This window comes from Ictidomys tridecemlineatus, chromosome 1, assembly GCF_052094955.1.
Source record: "Ictidomys tridecemlineatus isolate mIctTri1 chromosome 1, mIctTri1.hap1, whole genome shotgun sequence".
NCBI classification, from domain to species: Eukaryota; Metazoa; Chordata; class Mammalia; order Rodentia; family Sciuridae; genus Ictidomys; species Ictidomys tridecemlineatus.
This window is the reverse complement of record NC_135477.1, coordinates 90,641,956-90,663,878: the sequence shown is the minus strand read 5'-3', so window position 1 is coordinate 90,663,878 and position 21,923 is coordinate 90,641,956. Positions and strand designations below refer to the sequence as shown.

The following is a 21,923-nucleotide window of genomic DNA, read 5'->3' as shown; positions in this document are numbered from 1 at the left end:
TCACCTATAAAACGTAATCACTTTTAAACAAAACAACAGTACCAGTTTGGTTACCATCATTTTAATCTTGAATTCTAATTCCAATGACATTTTGCAATTTCCAATCAAGTCTACCCTCCAGGATAAGGAATTCCTTCCTTTTTTCATTAATTCTACACTTACTGATTACCTACGAAGTTCTGGAAATATACACAAAGTGGGGATCTTTTACTCTGGAGCATTTCATGTCTTTTTTGACTCTGGCTTATGGAATTATCCAGCAGGTAGACATATAGCCACCAGCAGAGCCAGTTTCCTGATCATCCTACAACAAACACCACCACCAAACATGTGTGGAGAGAACTTCAGTTTCACCCAATTAAATCAAGAGATTTGCCTTCAGGTCATTTAAAAATAAGCTTTATAAATTTCAGTACACACAGACATATTAGATTTTATTAATATTTAGTGATATCTTTACGATGATACAATCTTTCAGCCCCAAATTCAACTACTTCTAAACACATCAGAGCTTAACTTAAAAATAACAAAGTTGGTTTCTTTATTCCTGTGGTAATACTTTTTTGTTTGATGATGTAGGGACAGAAACACAAATCGTAACAGGCAAGCTAGGTCACTAATTTGACTTGACTTACTTAGAGGCTTTCTATCAAGAACAAATCAAATGGTAGGTGGCTTATCACCTATTCTTTAAGGATCCAACACAATCAGCCATACAGATGGATTTTTTTTTTAATGTTTTTAGAGCTCAAAGTTGAATTTAATGACATAAAATATAAGGCTGCTACTATTTTTAATAAAATATTTTAGTCACATTAAAATGTATATAGGCTAATAGAACACTTAGGTTAAAAACAAATTCATAAGAACTCCACTATGCATTTCTCCTGCCAACCATTGTCATTTTCCTTCCTTCTCACTGTAGGAAACCACTCTTCTCAATTTGTTGTTCATGTCCATACATGTCTTTATACCTTCCCTAAATATGTCTGTGTTCTGTTTTAGATGTTTCTAATTTCATATAATGTATGGGCTGTGTGCTTCAGCAACTTGATTTTGGCTCAGTATACTGCTAATGAAAATTTTAATATTGACCATGTGGTTCAATCATTTTCATTGCTGTGTAAAATTACATTTCGTAAATGTGACACAATAAATCAAATTTCCTATTGGTGGCCATTTTTGTTTGTAAATAGGACAAAACTTTTCCAGATAAGTGATAATCCGATATTAAACACCACCCAGGAAAACACACAGCAAAGACATCATGATATTCCAAGGGTACCTGCCTTTTTTTCCACTCTCCCCATCAACCTCTGATTAAGCTAGTATTTGTCCAAAACGTCAATTGTCAGCTTTGGAATTTCTGAAACTTACAAAGCTAACTGCTCTTGTAAAACACTGTCTGTGTTAGTAGTTGACCCTTTTATCTTCAACTTTATGGTCTATAAAATAAGAACTGAAACCAAGAATTAGAAGAGTGGTGATTTTTATGAGTGCTTTTTAATATTTTCTTAATATAGTTAGCATGAACTATATTAACACAGTTTTATAGGTAAAAATATATCAAATAGCTATCATGAATATAACGACAGAATTCTATCAATATTTTTGCATGTGTATAGGGGGAAAGGTGCTAGGCATTGAACCCTTGTGCATGCTAGGCCCTAACTCTGAGCTACATCTCCAGCTCTTTTTATTTTGAGAAAGGATCTCACTAAATTGCCCAGGCTGATCTTGAACTTATGATCCTCCTGCCTCAACCTCCTAAGTAGCTAGGATTATAGGAGTGCTCCACCACACCCAGCCTAACAGTATTTTTATTAATATTTGTTATTATTCTTCAACAACAATACCAAACAGTTCATCCTTGTACTCTAGTAGGATATTCTGTCAGTAGCAGGTAAAATTCTTGAGTATATTTACCAAATTCTATTTATAAAATGTCTTTAATATGATCTCTACTTTCTTTCTTTCTTTTATTTGACTTTTGAGAAAGTACTTACTCAGGTGTAGAGAGCATTTTTTCCAAGTTAAATTCTTTGAGATATCTTATGATGGCAGCCAAAGAGCAAATCACAGGCTTATCCAAGTTAATGATGCCAGAAAAACTTTGAGAATCTAAACAACACAATATATAACCTCATTAACATTGTTACTACTATTAAAAATAAATTTTAAGTTATATAAAATTTGTTTTATATAAATTGAAATCATCATTTAGACAGTATCTTTTCAACTTGCCCTCTGAAAAAATGTGATTACAAAAACTATGGCATGGAAACAAGGGCATTTTTCTTCTTTTTTCCTTCCTTCTTCCTTCTTTCTCGCTTTCTTTCTTTTTTGTAGCTGCAGATGGACAGAATGCCTTTATTTGTTTATTTTTATTTGGTGCTAAGGATCAAACCCAATGCCTCACACATGCTAGGCAAGCTCTCTGCCACTGAGCTGCAGCCCCAGCCCAACAAGGGCATTTTCTAATGGTGGAATGAATCTTTTGTTGGAGAACAGATCATTTTTTCAAAATGTAAAATGTTCAACTCTCTGGATCAGAAATATCCCATGATGTGTATACAAGGAGTCGGGGAGGGGGAGGGGACTAGAGACCAGCTAAATAAACATCCATAGGGGTAAGAGTTGAATAAATTTTGGTAAATCCAAATTACTATGTACCTACTAAAAGGAATGACTTACAGCTATTTGAACAGATACAGAAGGCGATCCAAAACATATTGCTAAGGGTAGGTTGTATGATCATCCTAATCTCTCACTACAAATATTACACAAGCTTCTTTTCTAGTCTCCTTGCCTCATCTTGTACCCTGCAAGTAGTCAATATGGCTGCTGAAGGAATCTTTTTTTAAATGTGCTTCAGATCATTAGACTACCTCTCAAAATCCTCCAACATCCCCCTACTCACTGACAGTAGAAGTCCAGTGACCTCCAAAGCCCTCTGGGACCTACTCTCTGACTCCTTCCTACTGCTCAGCTCACTTCCTAATACTCTCCCCCTCAGATACTGTTTCAGTGTACAGACTCTTTGCTATTCCTTAAACATGTCAGGTGCCCTCCCACATTAAGACATTTTGTACTTACTGTTGCTTCTGCCTGAAATACTGTTCCTTCACATAGCTTTTCCCTTAACTTCTTCTTTGTTCATCTTTTTCAAGTACCATCTTCTCAGAGAGGCCCTCCTTTACCAGTCAATTTAAAATTCCAACACCCTTCCATGCCTCGTTTTCTTTTTAGAATGTGTCACCTTCTGACACACTAACTTAAACTATGAATGTGTATGTATATACAGGTAGATTTACTCATACAACAATTCTTAAGCCAAATTGTTAAGGATTACCCTTCAGTCACATAAGTGGCAAGGGCAGGGGACAAGATTGAGGGCATAAACTTCTACTTTTTTCTTTTTCTATTTCTTTTCATGGAGATGGAACCCAAGGCCTTATACATGCTATGCAAGTGTTCTGCCATTGAGTTCCATCTCCAGCTCTACGTTTTCCTTTACAAACAACTGTTTGACTTTTGGCAATAAGCATTTTTTAAATTTTTATTAAGGAAATTTTAAAAGAATTTACCTTTTTAAATTTAAACTTTAAACTTAATTTTTTAAATTTTTAAAGAAAAATTAAAAAATTATTCCAAATATTTTCTACAAAATTTTGTATTACTATATATAATATCTTATTATTTTTAATGATAGCTGTTTACAAAACCAAGGTATAAACAGAGAGCTGGGGCTGGGGATGTGGCTCAAGCGGTAGCGCGCTCGCCTGGCATGCGTGCGACCCGGGTTTGATCCTCAGCACCACATACCAACAAAGATGTTGTGTCCGCCGAGAATTAAAAAAAATAAATATTAAAAAATTTTCTCTCTCTCTCTCTCTCCTCTCTCACTCTCTCTTTAAAAAAAAAAAAACAGAGAGCTAACAACACTCTTTTGCCTTCTACTGAAAGCTGATTTTCTTGTAACTTTCTAGCTTTGCTCCCCTAGAAACTTGATAAGAAGGAGTGCCAATGCACTATGAGGTAGCATTAACTTGAAATTATTGAGTTACATCTAGCCTGGGAAGAATTATAAATACTCAACTCCAGAGTACTGATCTTTCCTGATTACAATGATTTTTATAACCTATGTCCTTTGCAGAGACTCCAGCAAGAGAAGGAGACACCTGGATAGTATGGCGCTTTAAGCCAGGATGGCTCTTGTGCCCACCAGATATGAGTCTCCTTGTGAAGAAAGAGAACTTAAGCTCCCAATGGCACGATGGACTACTGCAAAGACTACTGTGAGTAGGAATCCCACCAAGAGGAATACATATTCCATAAGCAGGCTGTTTTCTTGCCCATGTCCTTCAAGTGAATCTGATGCCTAGAGTGGATTATGGTATCCTTGATGATACTGCATCCTGATGTTGGAAGAGGGATACAACCTGAGACACCTGATTCAATTTAGCCAAAACATGAGATTATAAGGGATACACTAACAGACATTAATGGTCCAAGTGGAAGGAAATGCTAACACAACACTGCAGCTTAAGTGGGGGTTAGGAGTAAGAGCTGATGATGAAAGCTCCGCAACTTGGGACAAGAGTAAGTCTTGTCAGTACGGGGTCCAGTGAGGACTGGAGAAAGGCCAAATCTATGTCAAGGAAGAATGTCTATTCACCTTGCCATCCATAAAATGGCCCCTAACATAACTGAAATGGCAGGACTGAAGGTTACAGACAAAATTAAGCACTAATGACAGAGGAGATGTGAATTAGACAAGTAATGGTTACCTAACATATTTAGACCCTGTCACTAGTGTATTTTAATTCTAGCAACCAATCTTTGAAAACACTAGCCTACATGAGAATATTTATCTAAACATTTTGTAAAATTGTAGGATAATAATAGGCCATCTTTAAAGATGAGTGAAAAGAAAAGTGGGTCACCAACTCTCATTACTCCAATTAATATGCAAGTAATTAAATGGTTACAACTGAGGAGGGAAATGCTACAGTGGTGTTCTTCATGAGCTCAAGTAAAGGAGCTCTTCCCTCAGCCTCTCCCTCTATTTCTGGTCATTACCTAGCTGTCATTAAATTGAAGGTCATACTCACATCTTTATCCAAATCTCAAATCAGTACAATTTGAGGACACATTGCTAAAATGTATAAAATATTTACCTTTGATGTCATCTACAACTTTTGAATAAAATTCCGTAACCGCCTGGAAAGCATGGCTGTATTCAAAATAAACTTTATCCATTCTTTCTACTCGAATTCTGTCATCCCGCATGCTGAAAGGGAAAAATGAAAATTTCAAAGAAGTATCCATTAGCAAGGGTATCTCTGGTTTACATTTTGCTAATCTCTATCTGTATTAAGACCTTGGCTTGGCCACCCCTGAAAAATGAAATAGATTCATTCCTTATTCACCTCCACATTGAAGACAGAAAGGGAGAAAGAATAAGATCTAAAGTTTCCCTGTGAAAGTCCCCATTTCATAAAAATGACTTAATTATTACTTTTTATCTACTCTTATTTTTTTATCACCTAATACACTATGTGAGATATAATGACTTTATATCTGTTATTATCAAAAAGAAGAACTAGCTGAAATTAGGATGAGTTGTGTCAATAAGTATGAAGGGAAAAAACTGAAAAGCACTTTAATTTGATTACATTATTTGTTTAGAGTCTCTAGAAACAGAACATAGCACTGACTAATGCAGTCTTTGAAGGGTATCTCTGGTTTACATTTTGCTAAGTCCATTTTTACCATAGCTCCAGTCAAATATAATAAATTCCCATCAAGTTAACTCTCAATCTTTTAATAACTTGGTTCTATGTTTTTAAAAACATAAACAAAAATTTAAACACGAGCATTTAAAAAAAAAAAAATCACACTATCCATGCTGCGCTGTGCTTTTTCAGTTTCTATTTTTCTTGATTCCAAATTCCCTCCTCTTTCTCTTCTCCTTTTTTCTCACCTCACTCCCTCAGCTGTTATCAGATGTTTACACAGTCTGTTTACACAGACTACAATGAAGTCTTCCATATTTTTTCCTGTTCATATGAACAGATACAGAAATAGATCATACACTTTCATATCATACATGTCATATATCTTCTAAGAACGAGATGCCTTTATACACCTTTTCTGAAACTTCTTTTCTTTGCTAAGCAATAAGTCACCTATAAGGTGACTTATCTACAACTCATTCTTTTGAATGGTCAGAAAATATTTCATAGTACATAAATGCCATTATTTATTCAACCATTTTTTTTGTTTGATAGTCATTTGGTGTTAAGTTTGTCATGTTACTTGAAAACATTTTTATTTAAAAATAATAAAATATTCAATACAGCTGCAGCCTTCACATCTCTCTCTCTAACCATATTCATCTATCATTTTCACAAGCAACGCTATCTTGAATTTGATGTATATTATTACCATGTACACTTTTACACTTTACAACATATTATATTATTTCATGTCTTCAATTTTATGAGTGGTACTTTATTATAACTATGCAACTTGATTTTGCACTCAATGTTTCATTTCTATAATTTATACATAAAGACTGGCATATATTTTTAAAATATTTTATTTTATTTTTTTTTTTTTTTTTTTTTTTTTTTTTTTTTTTTTAAAGAGAGAGTGAGAGAGAGAGGGGGACAGAGAGAGAGAGAGAGAGAGAGAGAGAGAATTTTAACATTTATTTATTTTTTCTTAGTTCTTGGCGGACACAACATCTTTGTTGGTATGTGGTGCTGCTGAGGATCGAACCCGGGCCGCACGCATGCTAGGCGAGCGCGCTACCGCTTGAGCCACATCCCCAGCCCCAAAAATATTTTATTTTAAATACTCCTAAGTTGGGGAGCTAAAGCAGTAGGATCACCTGAGACTAGTCTAGACAACACAACAAGACCCAACTCTAAAATAACAACAATAAATAACTCTAAGTATTCCAATATTTCTTACATTTTCTAGTAAAACAATATTTGATTTTTAAATTTAATTTACTTGAATTTATTTTTGCAGATGTTGTGCAGTTAGAAATACAATTTGATTTTCCATATGATTACTTTATGATCAAAGCACCACTAATACAACATTACATCTTTCCCTACTGATTTATGATGCTACCTCTACAGTATCTCATATTACTCTCTAGGGTGGCTTGTTTCTGGCTTCTAGATCCTGTTCTGCTAATCTTTTTATCCATCTCTATAACAGTACCACAGTGTCTCCATATCCATGGCTTGGTATCAGTATCTGAGATATGTGCTACAACTTTCTCCATGAAGGTTTTACACATCTCTGACATTTATTATATTCAATAAATATAATACTTTTATTCTGCTCACTCCTAATATATACACATTTCTCTGTTGTCTTTGCTTGAAACAAACCCTCATTGTTTTGGGCCCAATATCAGATAAGTCACACTGAAGCACAGTGATGCTTAATGACCTGGATTGATAAAATTAAGAGTAAATAACATAATAGAAACTAGATGACAGGAAAGAATTATCTATAATTGCCTTACAAGCCTTTCTTTTGTATAGTAATATCGGTATCTCTAAAAATATGAAAATATTTATAAAAATAAAACTAGATTACTAGATGTTAGAAAACATCAACATTAAGATGCTCTTTTAAGTTACCTAATTTTCTTCTTTGGCTCCTTACACAAAATTTAAGGAAGTCTTGAAATAATCCCTAGCACCATGCTAAACTAAGTTTTATTTTTTCTATTTTTTTTACAATTTTTCTTCTGAACAAGGATATTCTATGATTTGGTTTAAAATTTCAACTACAATGTCTTGTACTAAATAAACAATAGTATAATACTTTTTTATGCTTAACAACTAGGTTAATATTCTATACCTTTATTTTGTTTATTGATTGATTGATGTGATGCTGAGATTCGAACCCAGTGCCTCACATGTGCTAGGCAAGCACTCTGCCACTGAGGTACAACCCCAGCCCAAAGTTAATACTCTAAAAGGAAGATTTATGACTATAAAACCAAAAGCTTTTTTATATTTGTTTCTACTTGTCAAAAACAAATTAACAAAAACACATAAATTTTGATGTGGACATATAGTACCCAAGAGTCGGGTTTCCATACTTGGTATATATATAATAAAATAATAAACAATAATGTGGTAGACATGTATAAAAATTCAAAAAGATATAAATGGATATGCCACATCACAAAACAACACATTCCCTCCTTCCTCAATACTATAAGTAGAAATGGATGCATCATTTTATAAATTCAAGAAATATTTATAATATTTTTGCTACTTTATATAATAAAAATGTTATTACTCAATTTTGTCTTCTTACATTCAAAACAACATATTTTAGTCTCCCTCCATCCTACCATGCAAACAGAGAATTGAATAGTCAAACATAAGTCCATAGATAATATATACAATATAACTGCATTTAAAGATATCCCTAAGAACTCAAAATGCAAGCAGGTGAGGATGAACAAGACAACAAGACACACTGCTATCCATAGCCCTATGGGAGAAGCAACAGGGAATCTAACAGTAAGAAAACAGGGCCTCCACAAAATAGCAACTGGGTGCTCATGAGAAAGTACAGCAAGACATTCTGAGACCTGAAGCTAAGGGTGGAAGCTGTGTACTGACTGATAATAAGGAATCCACATGAAGGTGTGGAGAGACTACTAGGCCATATGAACTCACAAAACTGCACAAAGCACACTTTGAAGAGAGTCTCATGTGAATAGAACCCAAAGTGAGGGGTTCAGGGCAACAGGGTGAAGGTGGAAGATGTGAGCTGCTACATTTTCAAATATGGCAAATGAACAAATTCCAAAAACATTACACTAAGGAAAGAAATCAAACCAAAACGACTATATGCTGTAAGATTCAATATATCTGAAATTCTAGAAAAGGCAAAATGGACAAAAATTAATAATTGCCTGGGGCCAGTTGCAAAGGAAGGGGACCAACTGCAAAATGGCTTGAAAAAGTTTATTGGGGTAAAAGCATTGCTCCATACTTTCACTGTGATGGTGACGATAATTAGTAGAGTTATTACAATTCAAACTCTATACTTACAATGTAAACTATATGGTTTATAAATAGCACCTCGCACCTGAAGTTTAAAAAAAAAAACACTTCTATAGCAAGGAAGTTAGAAAAAGCTATTTGAGCCATGCTTTTCTTCTGACAGTTCAAGAAAACTACTGTCACATAAAGTAAGTAACAGAAAAGGATCAAGGTCAAAAAGGAGAATAAGCAGAATAATATATCCACAAACAAAAGAAGTATGTCAGATGCAGATGTCCATAGCCATAACAAAAAATCATTACAAAAACAAGTTGGATTAAAAAATAACAACTTAGAAATAAACTGATAAAGAAAAATTAGACACAAAAGAAAAAAATCATCTCAGAAATGAAGGACTGACTGGAAGGAAAACAAAACTGAATAAATGCTACAAATAATAAAACAGAAAATGAAGACGAAAAAATTGTCAAAAAGGAATAAAAATGAAAACTAAAAAGATTGAAAGTAAAAACTACAGAAAAGAGCCAAAAGATCTAAAACTGTATAAAAAGTGCTTCTAAGACTCAAAGTTGAAGAGAAGGGCAAAGCAAAGAAGTAGAAAAAAGCATTTGAAAGCATACGGTAGAAAATTTGGGGAAATCAACCCAGAATGACCACCATAAAAAAATAAACTGGAAAATTATATCCACCCAAAAGGAGAAATCATTTATAAAATAAAGAAAAACGGCCAGACTTTTCTAGCAATGTTCTATGCTAGAAAATAACAGTAACATACTAAGACAAAGAAACAAACTAGAATTTTCTATCTGGCCTTCCTACTTTTCATGCAAAAAGGCAAAAGCAATGGTAAAGTGCAGTCAACAGATCAGTAGCTTCATTGCTACCTGGATCTTGTCAAAAATGTGAATTTACAGGCCCTATCCCCCCACACTATATCAGAGAATCTCAGGGAGTGGAGAGACACAGCACTCAGTACTTTAATGAGCTATTATGATTTGGATATAAGGTATCCTGCCAAAAGCTCGTGTAGCAATGTAGGAGAGTTCAGAGGTAAAATGATCAGATTATGAGAGCTGTAACCTAATCAGTGGATTAGTCCACTGATGGATTAATAATCTGAATGGACTGATTATGTGGTAAACTGTAGGCAGGTGGGGTATGGCTAGAGGAAGTAGGTCACTATGGGAGTGACCTTGGGCATTATATTTTGCCCCTAACTCCCTTCTCTCTCCTTCTCTCTTCCACCCCGGCCCTCCTTCCCTCTCCTCACTCTAACTTCCCAGCTGCCAAGCTGCCATAAACTAACAGCTTTCCTCTGCCATGTCCTTCTGACATTAAACTCTCCCTTACCTCAGGCCAAGAGTAATAGGATCAGCCTCACCTTTGAAACTGTGAGCCCAAAATAAACTTTTCCTCCTCTAGGTTGTTCTTGTCAGGTATTTTGGTCATAGCTATAGAAGGCTGACTGACACACAAATCTTCCAGGTAATTCTAACACACACAAGGGTTTAAGAACTACTTTTCTAGAAAATGAATTTCAGTTAAACAAAATGATTAGAGAGACATAAGAATTGGGTGATAAGGATTTAATGCACATTTGCTTGAAGAACTCAATGAAGATGTAATGAAGACTGTAAGGAAAAAGGCACTGCATGCAAAGGGCACATGCACTGTCAGAGCAGATACATTACAACCAAGACATAAGAAAGAAATGGAAGAGCATGCTTTTACCTTTTTCAGTAATCTACACTATTTGTGCTCATATTTGTATTATTACACTGAAAATGTTATATGTGAAATAAAGGATATTAAGTATCTGATATTCTAGTAATAGAACTAGATAGAGTACTTACATAAGGACCCCAGTGTAGAAAAAGGAGATAGAGATGTAAGACTGAAGAAGTAAAAACCCATTAGCCCTAAGTTTGAATCAGAAGTATTTTTGAACTCTTTGTATTATTTATCTATAAAATATGCTTATATCCTACATTTTCCCACTAAAGAGGCCTAGGAATAATAACCAATAAATAAGGAGTGTCCTATTATAAGGACTATCATTTTCAAATACTTTTTCCTACTTAAAGGGCTTATTAGAGAAATGACTAATTCTAGGAATGGGATAAAAAACATTTAAGAAAGCCTAGACTATCCTATTACACAAAAAAGCAAAAGAACTAATACTAGGGTCATGGCAAAATGACATAGAAACCAACTTGAAGAGGCTCTCATTACCCAATTATTGGCTGATCTGAGCATCAGGATGAATGGCAACCACCATGAATCAAAACTCATTATGGACTTATGAGTCCATAATGATACTTTAAAAAGCAAAACTAGTTAATTACCAGCAAGTATAACCAGCTACTCAATTCACAAAAAGAGACAATCACTAAGTATTATATTTTTCCATTAGAAGGCAATCTGTAAAGTAGTCTTGCTTTTCCTCCACAAGAATCCAAAACCAACCAAGCCTCTCAATTCAACTACCAACTTACAGAAAATAAAGAGGAGCAGGTTAAACTCTAGAAAGATGCAACCATCAAAATCGAGACTGTGGAAAATTCCATAGGAAAAACAATTGAGTTTATTTAGCAAGAGATAGAGAAGGAATCCATAGATAAAATGAGATTGTAAAAGACACTTTAAAAAGAAACTGGCAAAACTAAACTGTAGGGGTATACAGTCAGGTGACAAAACTACAAAGAAAATTAGGAAAGTGATAACAATGAAAAGTCAGAATCACGGTTACCCAGGGCTGTGACAGGGAGAAGCACATTCCCTTCTTGCCCTGGATGATGGTCCCAGGGCTTTCTGCTATATTTGTATCATACTCTTTCCTACATTTGTATCATATTTTAAATTTCTTTCAAATAACACAAATGTAAACCATTATAGTTTTACTAGGTTTTCCTAAATTTAATTACCTCTGAAACCACTTTTTACTTCTTTAAAAGTTCATTTTATCTCATAGGTAACTACCAATTGCTCTGAATTTATAAGTATTTTGATATATAAGGGACACAAACAACTCAATAGTAAGAAAAAACAATTAACCAGATTTAAAAAAACAAGAAAAGGACCCAAATAGACATTTTTCAAAACATAACATGCAAATGGCCATATGTGAAAATGCTCAACATTGCTAATTATCAGGAAAATGCAAATCAAAAATCACAATGAAACATCATCTCACGCTTGTTAGAAAGGCTATTATTAAAAAGGCCAAAAAAAATGTATCAGCTAATATGTAGAGAAAAGGAACCCTAGCAATGCTAGTGGGAATATAAATTGAAATAGTCATGGAAAAAAGTACACGGAGGTTCTTCAAAATATTAAAAAATAGAACTACACTACAATCTTGTAATTCACTTCTGAGTATGTGTCCAAAGGAAATCAGTTGCTTGAAGAAATATATGTACTCACCTGTTCATTGTAGCACTATTTAAAATATTAAGGTATGGAATCAAAGTGTTCATCTACAGAAGAACAAAATAAAATATGGCATATATATATAGAGGGCGGGGTGGGGGGGAGAGACTTACACAGAACATAAAAAAACTGAATTCATAGAAGCAGTGAGTAGAATGGTGTTGCCAGGGGCTGGAGGTACAAGAGGACAGCGAATGGGGAGATGCTTGTCAAAGAGGACAAACTTCAGTTTGTCAGGAAGAATTATGGTTTGTAGGTATAGTCTGGTGATTATAATCAAATATTAACATTTTCTTAAATTTTCTTACCTCAAAATTACAAAGGTAACTGTGAAGTAATCATGTCAGTTAATTTGTCATACTCATTTCATGATTACACATATATCAAGCTATTGAACATCATAAATATATAGTCTTACTTACCAAATACCTCAGAAATAACTGTAAAAATTTTTCTTTGGTCATATAAACTTGGAAGCACTATTCTAGTAATATTTTTAATAGCTTACAAGGCAGATGTTAAAGTAATGTTTCATCATAATGACAATGAATTTCTGTTCCTCTTATAAGCACAAATAGAAAATAAGAAAGGTTAAGGAAGAAAGATACTAAAAACATGGTTAGAGACAAAAATAATTAATACAGAATCTAAAAGCTGAATAATACTGACATCGACATCTTAAAATTGATTATATGTATGACCTGAAACTATAAGGTGAGTCTAAGAGTAGGTTGGTATATAAGAAGAGCTCAAAAGCTTAGGGGATTGAGATGAGTCACAAGTAACAGAAATTGAAGATAGGCTATAATAGTGTACTTAAATAACTAATAATCTTAATGATGACCTAAATCCTGAATAATTACCAGAAAGCAAAGCATGTTTAGTATATTCAGTTTAAGAAGTAGGTTAAATATGACAATTTCAAATATAGTTGTTCCCTCATTATCCATGGGCAAAACGTTTCAAGACCCCCTGAAATCAAAAACAGCAGCAAACCCTAAAACCTTATGTTTTCCCCAATACATACATAACTATGATAAATTCACCTTACAAATCAGTCATAGTAAGATTAACCACAATGACTAATAATAGCTATAGAACAGTTATAACAAGATACTATAAGAAAAGTTATTTAAAACTTATGAATTGGGCTGGGGATGTGGCTCAAGCGGTAGTGCGCTCGCCTGGCATGCGTGTGGCCCGGGTTCGATCCTCAGCACCACATACAAACAACGATGTTGTGTCCGCCAAAAACTGAAAAATAAATATTTAAAAAAAATTCTCTCTTCCTCTCTCTCTCTCTCTTTAAAAAAAAAAAAACTTATGAATTGGGCTGGGTTGTGGCTCAGTGGTAGAGTGCTTGCCTAACATGTGCAAGGCCCTGGGTTCGATCCTCACATGAAAATAAATAAATAAAATAAAATGTATTGTGTCCAACTACAACTAAAAAAATGAATATTCTTTAAAAAGTTATGAATTATTTCTAGAATTTAGAAGTCACCTATTTATTATGTTTGGTTTGCAGTTGACTGTGGTTAATAAAATTCATGAAAAGTGAAATTGCAGATAAGAGGAGAGTACTGCAGCTCCATTAAAAGTAACTAAAATTTCTGAAGTTTATACTTAAAGAATTAAGCACACAGCACTTGACAGCATAGCATTTATGCTAGTGTTTCCTGGCCTACATTCTCACTAAATTCTAGGTCTGAAAGGGAAAAGACTATGACTGCTATACTAATATCTACTCAAACTCAGGGCCAACCTAGAAGATGTAGCTAGTAAAGTAAGAATACAAAATAAAAGTACAGGGGCTAGAAAAAAACAAAAACATCGAGAATATTTTATAGTCACACCATCCAAATTTAGCAAGGCCACTGAATTTATACTACAAACTGAGTATTTGTGCTCCCTCCAAAACTTACATGTTGAAACCTAATTCCCAATATGATTGTATTTGGAGCTGGAGCTTCTGGGAGGTAATTTGGTCATGAGAGTGACATCCTCATAATGGGATCAGTGCTCTCATAAGAGACAGAAGTAAGCTTGCTTCCTCTATTCCTGCTTTGTTCTGTGAAGACACAGCAAGAATATGGCCATCCACAAACCAAGAAGAAGGCCCTCACCAGAACCCAGGCTGGCACCCTCATATTGAATTTCCCAGCCTCTAGAACCATGAGAAATAAGCTTCTGTTTTTGAGCCATCCAGACTACAATATTCTGTTAGAGCAGCCCAAAATGACTAGCATGAAGGCAAAACACTAAATTCACTAGAATTTTATAGAACAACAATAAACAAGTAGAAAATACTATATAAGTTTAACAATAACACTAAATATCCAGAAATTAATACAGTCACTATAATGCAACAGTGAAGTGATAACACGATAACGGATCAACTGGACATTCATGTGGAAGAAAAGGAAATCAATCTCAAAACATACTGAAAAGTCAATTCCACATGGACAGTAGATCTACATGTAAAAGTAAAATAACACAGTGTCTAAGAGAAATAGAAAGGAATATATTTATGATATCAAAATAGGTGCAAAAAGCACAAACTTAAGAAGAAAACACTGATCAACTGGACTACACTAAAGAAATCACTATATCTGTATATAATCTAACTCTTAAATAGGATGAAAAATGTAAGCTATAGAAAAGGAGAATATCAACAAACATATCCCACTAATTCACTCATATAGCGAAAATAAGCAGAATACCCATAAATTAATAAAGAATTGACAACCCAGTAGAAAAACAGGTAACTTAGAGAAACACAAGAGGATACAAAACAGCCAATAAACATAAGGAAAAAAGGGTCCTTATCATGAGTCTTGAGTGAAATGTAAATTAATCCACAAAGAGACACCAATACACACTCTGAGAACAGCTAAAGAACTGACAATATCACATCTGTAAAACAAGTAGAATTTTGATATACTGCTGGGGTATAAGTAAAACGACTTTGGAAAACTGGCCATATCTGCTAAATATAAATACATCACACAAATCCCATGATCTAGCAATTACATTCACAAAAGTGCAAACATAAATTTACCAAAAGACTAGTACAAGAAAGTTTATAGGAGCATTATTGGTAATCAACCAAGTGAAAAATGATCAAAATTCCCATCATATTATACACAATTTAGGACATTCAGGCAGCAATGAGAATAACTTTTTAATTTCAAAAACATAAGAAGCCAGAAAATAGTGTATGCCATATAATTTCATTTATATAAAAATCAAAACAGGAAAAATTAATTTATATGTAGAATTTTTGAGGGACAGCAGTGACGACAGAAAGGGGCCACAAATTCCAAGCGAGGTGGCACACTCCTGTTATTCCAGCAGCTGGAAAGGTTAAGGCAGGAAGATCATGAGTTCAAAGTCGGCCTCAGCAACTTAGCAAGACCCTGTTTTCAAATAAAATATCTTTAAAAGGGCTGGAGATGCAGCTCAGTGGTTAAGCAACCTGGGTTCAGCCCCTGGTTCTAAAAAAAAAAAAAAAAAAGTCAGGGAGGGCACAAAGGAGGCTTCTGGGGTATTCACAATGCTCTATTTCTTGATCTGGATGCTGTGTACAGAGGTGTATTCACTTTTTAAAAATTTACTGCACTATGCCTGTGTGACTTGTGCATTTTTCTATATGTTTAATATATATAAATAAAAATTATTCCAAAAAATACAGAGATAAGTGTCAGGGAATGTAATAGAAATTAGACACAAAATAAAATAATAAAAAATGTTCCATTTAAACAAATTATTTTTTAATTAAGAATCAACCTTTGAATCAAAAATAAGTCATGACGAAAAAATTCCTAAATAAAAATGCACTGAGGAATTTTCCACAATTAGGGGAAAAAAAACAGGAAGCAGTTGAAAAATAAGTGTGGGGCAAACAATTAGCATTTTTCATTAATCAACATGATTCCAAAAAATAGTCCATATAATGCTTTTTAAACATTCACAGTCATTTCTACCAATTACTCTTTGGACTCATAATGAATAACAAAATAGTAACATTTAGAAATATTCAACAGATACTTATGGAACATCTACCACATACTACCCCTCAAGCCCCTGCATAAGGTTCCTCTGAGAGCTGTACTTTCCTTCTCTGATTCCTTCAGTGGCTCCGCATTCCCCACTATGAACAGGAAAAGAATTTCCAAGTTGCATATTCAGAATTCTCTATCACATAAAACCCCCTGCCCTCAGAAGACCTGCTTTTTTAATAGGGCTAAGTAAAAAGAAGTAGCAGTAGTAGTATAGTAGTAGTAATAGCAGTAGTAGTACTAGTGGTGGTGGTGGTAGTGGTAGTGGTTTAAACATTAGATGTTGATCTGGCCCAATCACTTTCTCTAACCTCATATATTCCTACACTCACCTTCATTCCTTCTGCTCTAATAACACAGCTAAGGCCTTACCGCAGGGACTTTGCAGCTACTTTCCTTCTGCCCAAAATGTTCTTTCCTAGATAACCACATGACATCTTCATCCTCCTCAGGTCTTCAAGTTACCTTCTCAGTGACATCTATCTCAATCATCTAGTGTAAAATGGCATTCCTCACTAGAATTCACAAGCACAGGGTCTTTTAGCAGTTTTATTTTTGCTGTACCAATGCCTGAAACAGTACCTAGTACAGAAGAGGTACTCAATCTGTGTAGTATCACACTGAACAACTAAATGAATAAATGAGTACAAGTTCCACAATCCTTCTTCTCTTGAGGCAGGCAGCAGCACTTCAATTTTAAAAATGAGTAAACTGAGCTTTAAGAGATTAAGTACAATGTCCAAAGTCACAAAGAGATACAGATTAATAATATCGAAACCAATAGCACCCAGCTCTGAGGGCTTTCCCAGTTCTCCTACCAGTCTAAGCAGGCATAAGCTCATGGAGGAAGAACCTAAGAAGGGGGATTTTCTCCCATCTGTGGTACTGAAGAAGGGTTTTGTTGTTGTTGTTGTTGTTGTTTTCCCTATCTTAACCCACTAAGAAGAGAGTATCAGATTAACTACTGCAAAGCTCCTATCAATGTTTATCTTCCTACAGATTTCCTTAATACCTGGATTTTTAGAAGTCTACAACAAAGTTATTATTTTTAGCAACTCAAAAAACAATGAATGACCTTACATGAGCTCCACAATGTTTTCATAAAAGTTCCTAGAGTGAACACAAGAGGCAGCTGGTTACTCAATTACTGTTCTAATTAAGATTCTGTTTGATAAGCAGATAAGGATTTAGAAACCCATTAAATTTGATAAAACTGAACTTGTCAGTTATCCTTGAGGCTTTCGTAGAAGCATTTACAAGAATGTTAAAATCATTGTTTCATAATCTGTATATTAAACATCCTCATGCAAATATTTTGTTCACAAAATAGTTAAAGTTATAAAATCTCCTATTTGTATTTTCCCAGACTTCTTAATTAAAGAAATGGCAAGTTCTAATGCCTTTCTCCTTAGAACAAAAAAAATCGATTAGAAATTCTGCACATAAGAAATACCATAATTTTGTAAAACTGTGTTTTAGTAAAATCTCTACTTTATCATTTTCACATGTAACACTCCTGACTGTTACCAAATGTATTGTTTTTGAAAGATTAAACGGTGATAAAACTGTCTCACAGAATTGTCAACTCTTAATTTCCTCAAACTGTATAGTCTGTGGCAGGCCTATATCAGAGTCACACGACTGTAGTACACATCAAATATGTTTTTAATTCAGCAGAAAGTTAGAAGGAAGGGAACAATTTCATTTTTAACAGGTTTCCTGCATGAGTAACACATAAACTGCAGACTGATATACTAGGCTACCTGACAGCCATCATAGGACTATAGTGGAAAATGAAAATGAAACTCTCTAAAGAACATACCCCAGTGATAGTCTGCTTCAACTGTTCTATGAAAGGTGGGCAGTAAACACCTTCCACCAAATAAAAATTAAGGAATTCACCTATAGTCGTATAATTGATTTGGTCTAAAAAGTCTAAAACCACTTTTCCTCTACCATCCTCCACAGAGGCTACTTCTGTCCAGAGTGGACAGAAGGCTGAAAGAAGGTAGGCTCCTCCCTGGGCCCAGATAGCAGGATAAGATCAGGAAAGGGGTCTCGGTTATTAAGTAGGATATTCCAACAGAACTGAATCCTTTTTATATGTAACATGCCTCTGTTGCCAAATATATTGTTTTAAAAACTTAAATGGTGATAAAACTCTCAATAAGTATGGAGCCCACCACATTAAAAGAGAACTTCAGATCTATAATATATTTTAATTTCAAAATGGACATAAAATTGGTGACTTTTCAGTATCAAAAAACAGACCAGCTTCAGAGATGCCTAGCCAAGGTTCAACTGTGAACAAATATCAGTTGACAAGTTTTATGATTCGTGATGACTTTAGAAACTAATATGTATAGATAAAAAGAGCCTTATTAAAGGCTCACAGTCTACTCTGGAAAAATTCACAAGGCCTCTTCTGGCAGCCCACTTATTGATAATAATAATCCTGACTGAGTTCCAAGCTTCCTGGCTGAGTAATTTGCTCTCTCCTCTGAAGGCAGAATGAAACAGACTTCTTGATTAAGAGACACACACTGTAAAATTCATTAAGTTTATCAGTGCTCACAGTACAGAACTATGACCACTTTATTATAAGACTAATGGCATTATGTGAAATTATAATAAGTACTAGAACAAAAATACCAGAATAAACCCACAACATCAGCAACCATACAGTGAAAAATTCTTTAAAAGATACAAAAATAAAACATATACAAAATAATATGGACAAATTAATATCAAATATATCTGATACAGTAATAGAAAAAATGGGCTACACCCATTACTAAGAGAAAATTAGTAGCCAGGCATGGTGGTGCACACTGTAATCCCACCAATTTGGGAGGCTGAAGCAAGAGGATCCTAAGTTTGAAGGCAAGTCTCTGCAACTTAATGAGACTCTGTCTCAATAAATAAATAGGCAGATAGATACATAGATAGATAGATAAACAGATAAATGGCTGGAGGCATGGCTCAGTGATAGAGGGCCTCAGGGTTCAATCCCCAATAGCCAATAAATAAATAAATATTAACCTTGAAATGGATTACAAAAAAAAAAAACTCTTGTGCTATAAACAGGAACATACCTCACAATAAAATAATTCAGAAAGATTTAAAATAAAAAATGGCTGAAAAAAAATGCCTGTATAAACTAGGCAAGTGCAAATAAAAAGAAAGCATAAGCCCAGATTTTATCATCAGAAAGATAAAATTCAGAACAAAAAGTATTAAACTGAACAAAGAGGCCCTTTAAAATGACAAAAGGGATGAGCTAGAAGAAAAACTGTTTACCTTATATCCTTTTAAAACTGCTTTGTTTTTAAAATCTGAGAATACACAATTTATTCAAAAAATGAAATTGATTACTAAAAGAGAGAATTAAAAAGTAAAGCATAGATTACAGAATTTATGCAGCTGTTCAGAAAAGATATTTTTCCTTTCCCTGGGCTTGAACCTGAAAGTGTGGAGTACAGCAGCTGGCGCCATCCTGCCATATGATTTCACTCATATGAGCCAATAAATTCATTTTTAACTTAAAACAATTTCAGTAAGGGCTCATTTGAAATTACAGAGTTTTCTTTTCTTTTCTTTTTCTTTTTGACAGGGCTGGGGTTCAAACTGAGGGCCTTATACATCATAGACAAGCACTCTACCACTGAATGTTTGAGGTTCAGGTGGTACGTCTTCTTCAGAAAAACCTAACCAGAAAACAGAGTGCATGTCAGAGATCCTGCAGACCTGAAGGATTCCCCTTCCATCAAGCAGAGGGAAAAAAAGAGTTCTCAAACTTTGAAGATAAGGGAAAGGGAAGGGAAAAAAAAAAAAAAAACTTGAAGGGGAAGGTTTCCTTCCTGTCTTCAAGAACTTCAAGAAAAGCTTCTTCCTTGATCTTGGAAATCTTAAGGATAGAATTGCCTTGAAAAAGATTTTTAAACCCTATCCTTTTTTTTTTTTTCAGTTTTAGGTTATAGATGGACACAATACCTTTATTTTATTTATTCATGTGGTACTGAGGATCAAACCCAGTGAGCACCCCATGCATGCAAGGCAAGCACACTACCACTGAGCCACAACCCCAGCCCAACCCCGTCCTTCTTTATCTGTCAGTTCATCATAATCCTGAATCTTTCACCAGCCACCTACACATAACCATACCCCTAGCACCATGCACCTCCTCTCAGCCACTTTCTTAGAAGAATAACCACACGCAAGGCTGCGTGTTGCTCTCTCCTGTACATACAGGCTTTTTCCTTTTGGTACTGGGGACTGAACCTAGGAGTACTTTACCACTGACCTATATCTCCAGTCCTTTTGATTTTTTATTTTGAGACAAGGTCTCATTAAATTATCCAGGTTGGCCTCAAAATTGCGATCCTCCTGCTTCAGTCTCCTCAGTCATTAGGATTACAGGTCAAAGCTAGTTTGTTTTAAGTACAGTCCCCACCCCACCCCACCCCCCAGAAAATTTACTAACAGAAAGAGAGGGCTGGAGGGAGACAGAGAGGGAGGGAGGGACAAAGACAGAGAAAGAGAAAGAGAGAAACTGGAATGTGCATGGTAAAAAAAAAGAAATTTCAAGAAACAATACCAAAATTACGTTAATTATGTTATAAAACTACTCCTTTGAAATTTCCAGAATCAGAGGAGACAGGAGGGAATAGTCATTTCCTTGTTCTTCCTGAGAGGCTATATAACCAAGCATGCTGCAGAGCCAAGAAGTCTGGATCAAATCCCAGTTCTGCCACTTAATGATTATATAATCCTAGACAAGTCACTTAACATCTCTGCACTTCAGTTTTCTCATCTGTAAAATCTGCTTTAAGATAACATGGGGAGGAAAAAAATAACATGGGGAGAAAAAAGATAACATGGGCTTCTCTCTCCAGAGTATGAGGATTAACTCAGTCAATAAATATAAAGCCTTTAAGTAAATAAATATAAATCCTTGGCTAATACTCAGTATCAGCAATTGCTGTCATTGTTACTACTATTATTGTCATTTAAGAACAAGAGTTGGGAGTAGTTAGTCATGTGATCAATAGGAAAAAAGAGAGAGGGTTATAGAATAGATGTAATTGGGCAGGACAAGCACAAGGTAAAGAAAACACTAGCAAGCAGGAATATTCTCAGTAGCACCCTTTTCTCTTCAAAAGGAACAGAAGAAAAAGGCTAGGAAAAGTTGCTCATCTGTGATTTCAGAAAATCTATACTGTCTCTCCCCAAAATACCACTTATTTCTAATGTTTAAAATGCCTTGAAACAGGTACAAAACATTTTCACAGGTTCAAAAGCATTTTCTTTTTACAAGGAGAAACAAAAGTAGTTATTCAAAAGTCATTTCAGTATCATTTCTTACATATGAGAAAACCGAAGG

At 34.6% G+C, this 21,923-nt stretch overlaps 1 protein-coding gene across 5 annotated transcripts in view; it reads right to left on the bottom strand.

Annotated features, from left to right (window-relative positions):
• Msh3 (mutS homolog 3) overlaps positions 1-21,923 on the bottom strand; it is a 191,776-nt gene that overhangs the window by 120,671 nt on the left and 49,182 nt on the right. For all 5 annotated transcript variants that reach the window (XM_078044414.1, XM_078044417.1, XM_078044423.1 and 2 more), the window contains exons 9-10: positions 5,181-5,293; positions 2,007-2,121 (exon numbers count right to left, since the gene is read on the bottom strand). In XM_078044414.1, coding sequence (XP_077900540.1) covers positions 2,007-2,121; positions 5,181-5,293 — 228 coding nt within the window. The remainder of the gene's footprint in view (positions 1-2,006; positions 2,122-5,180; positions 5,294-21,923) is intronic.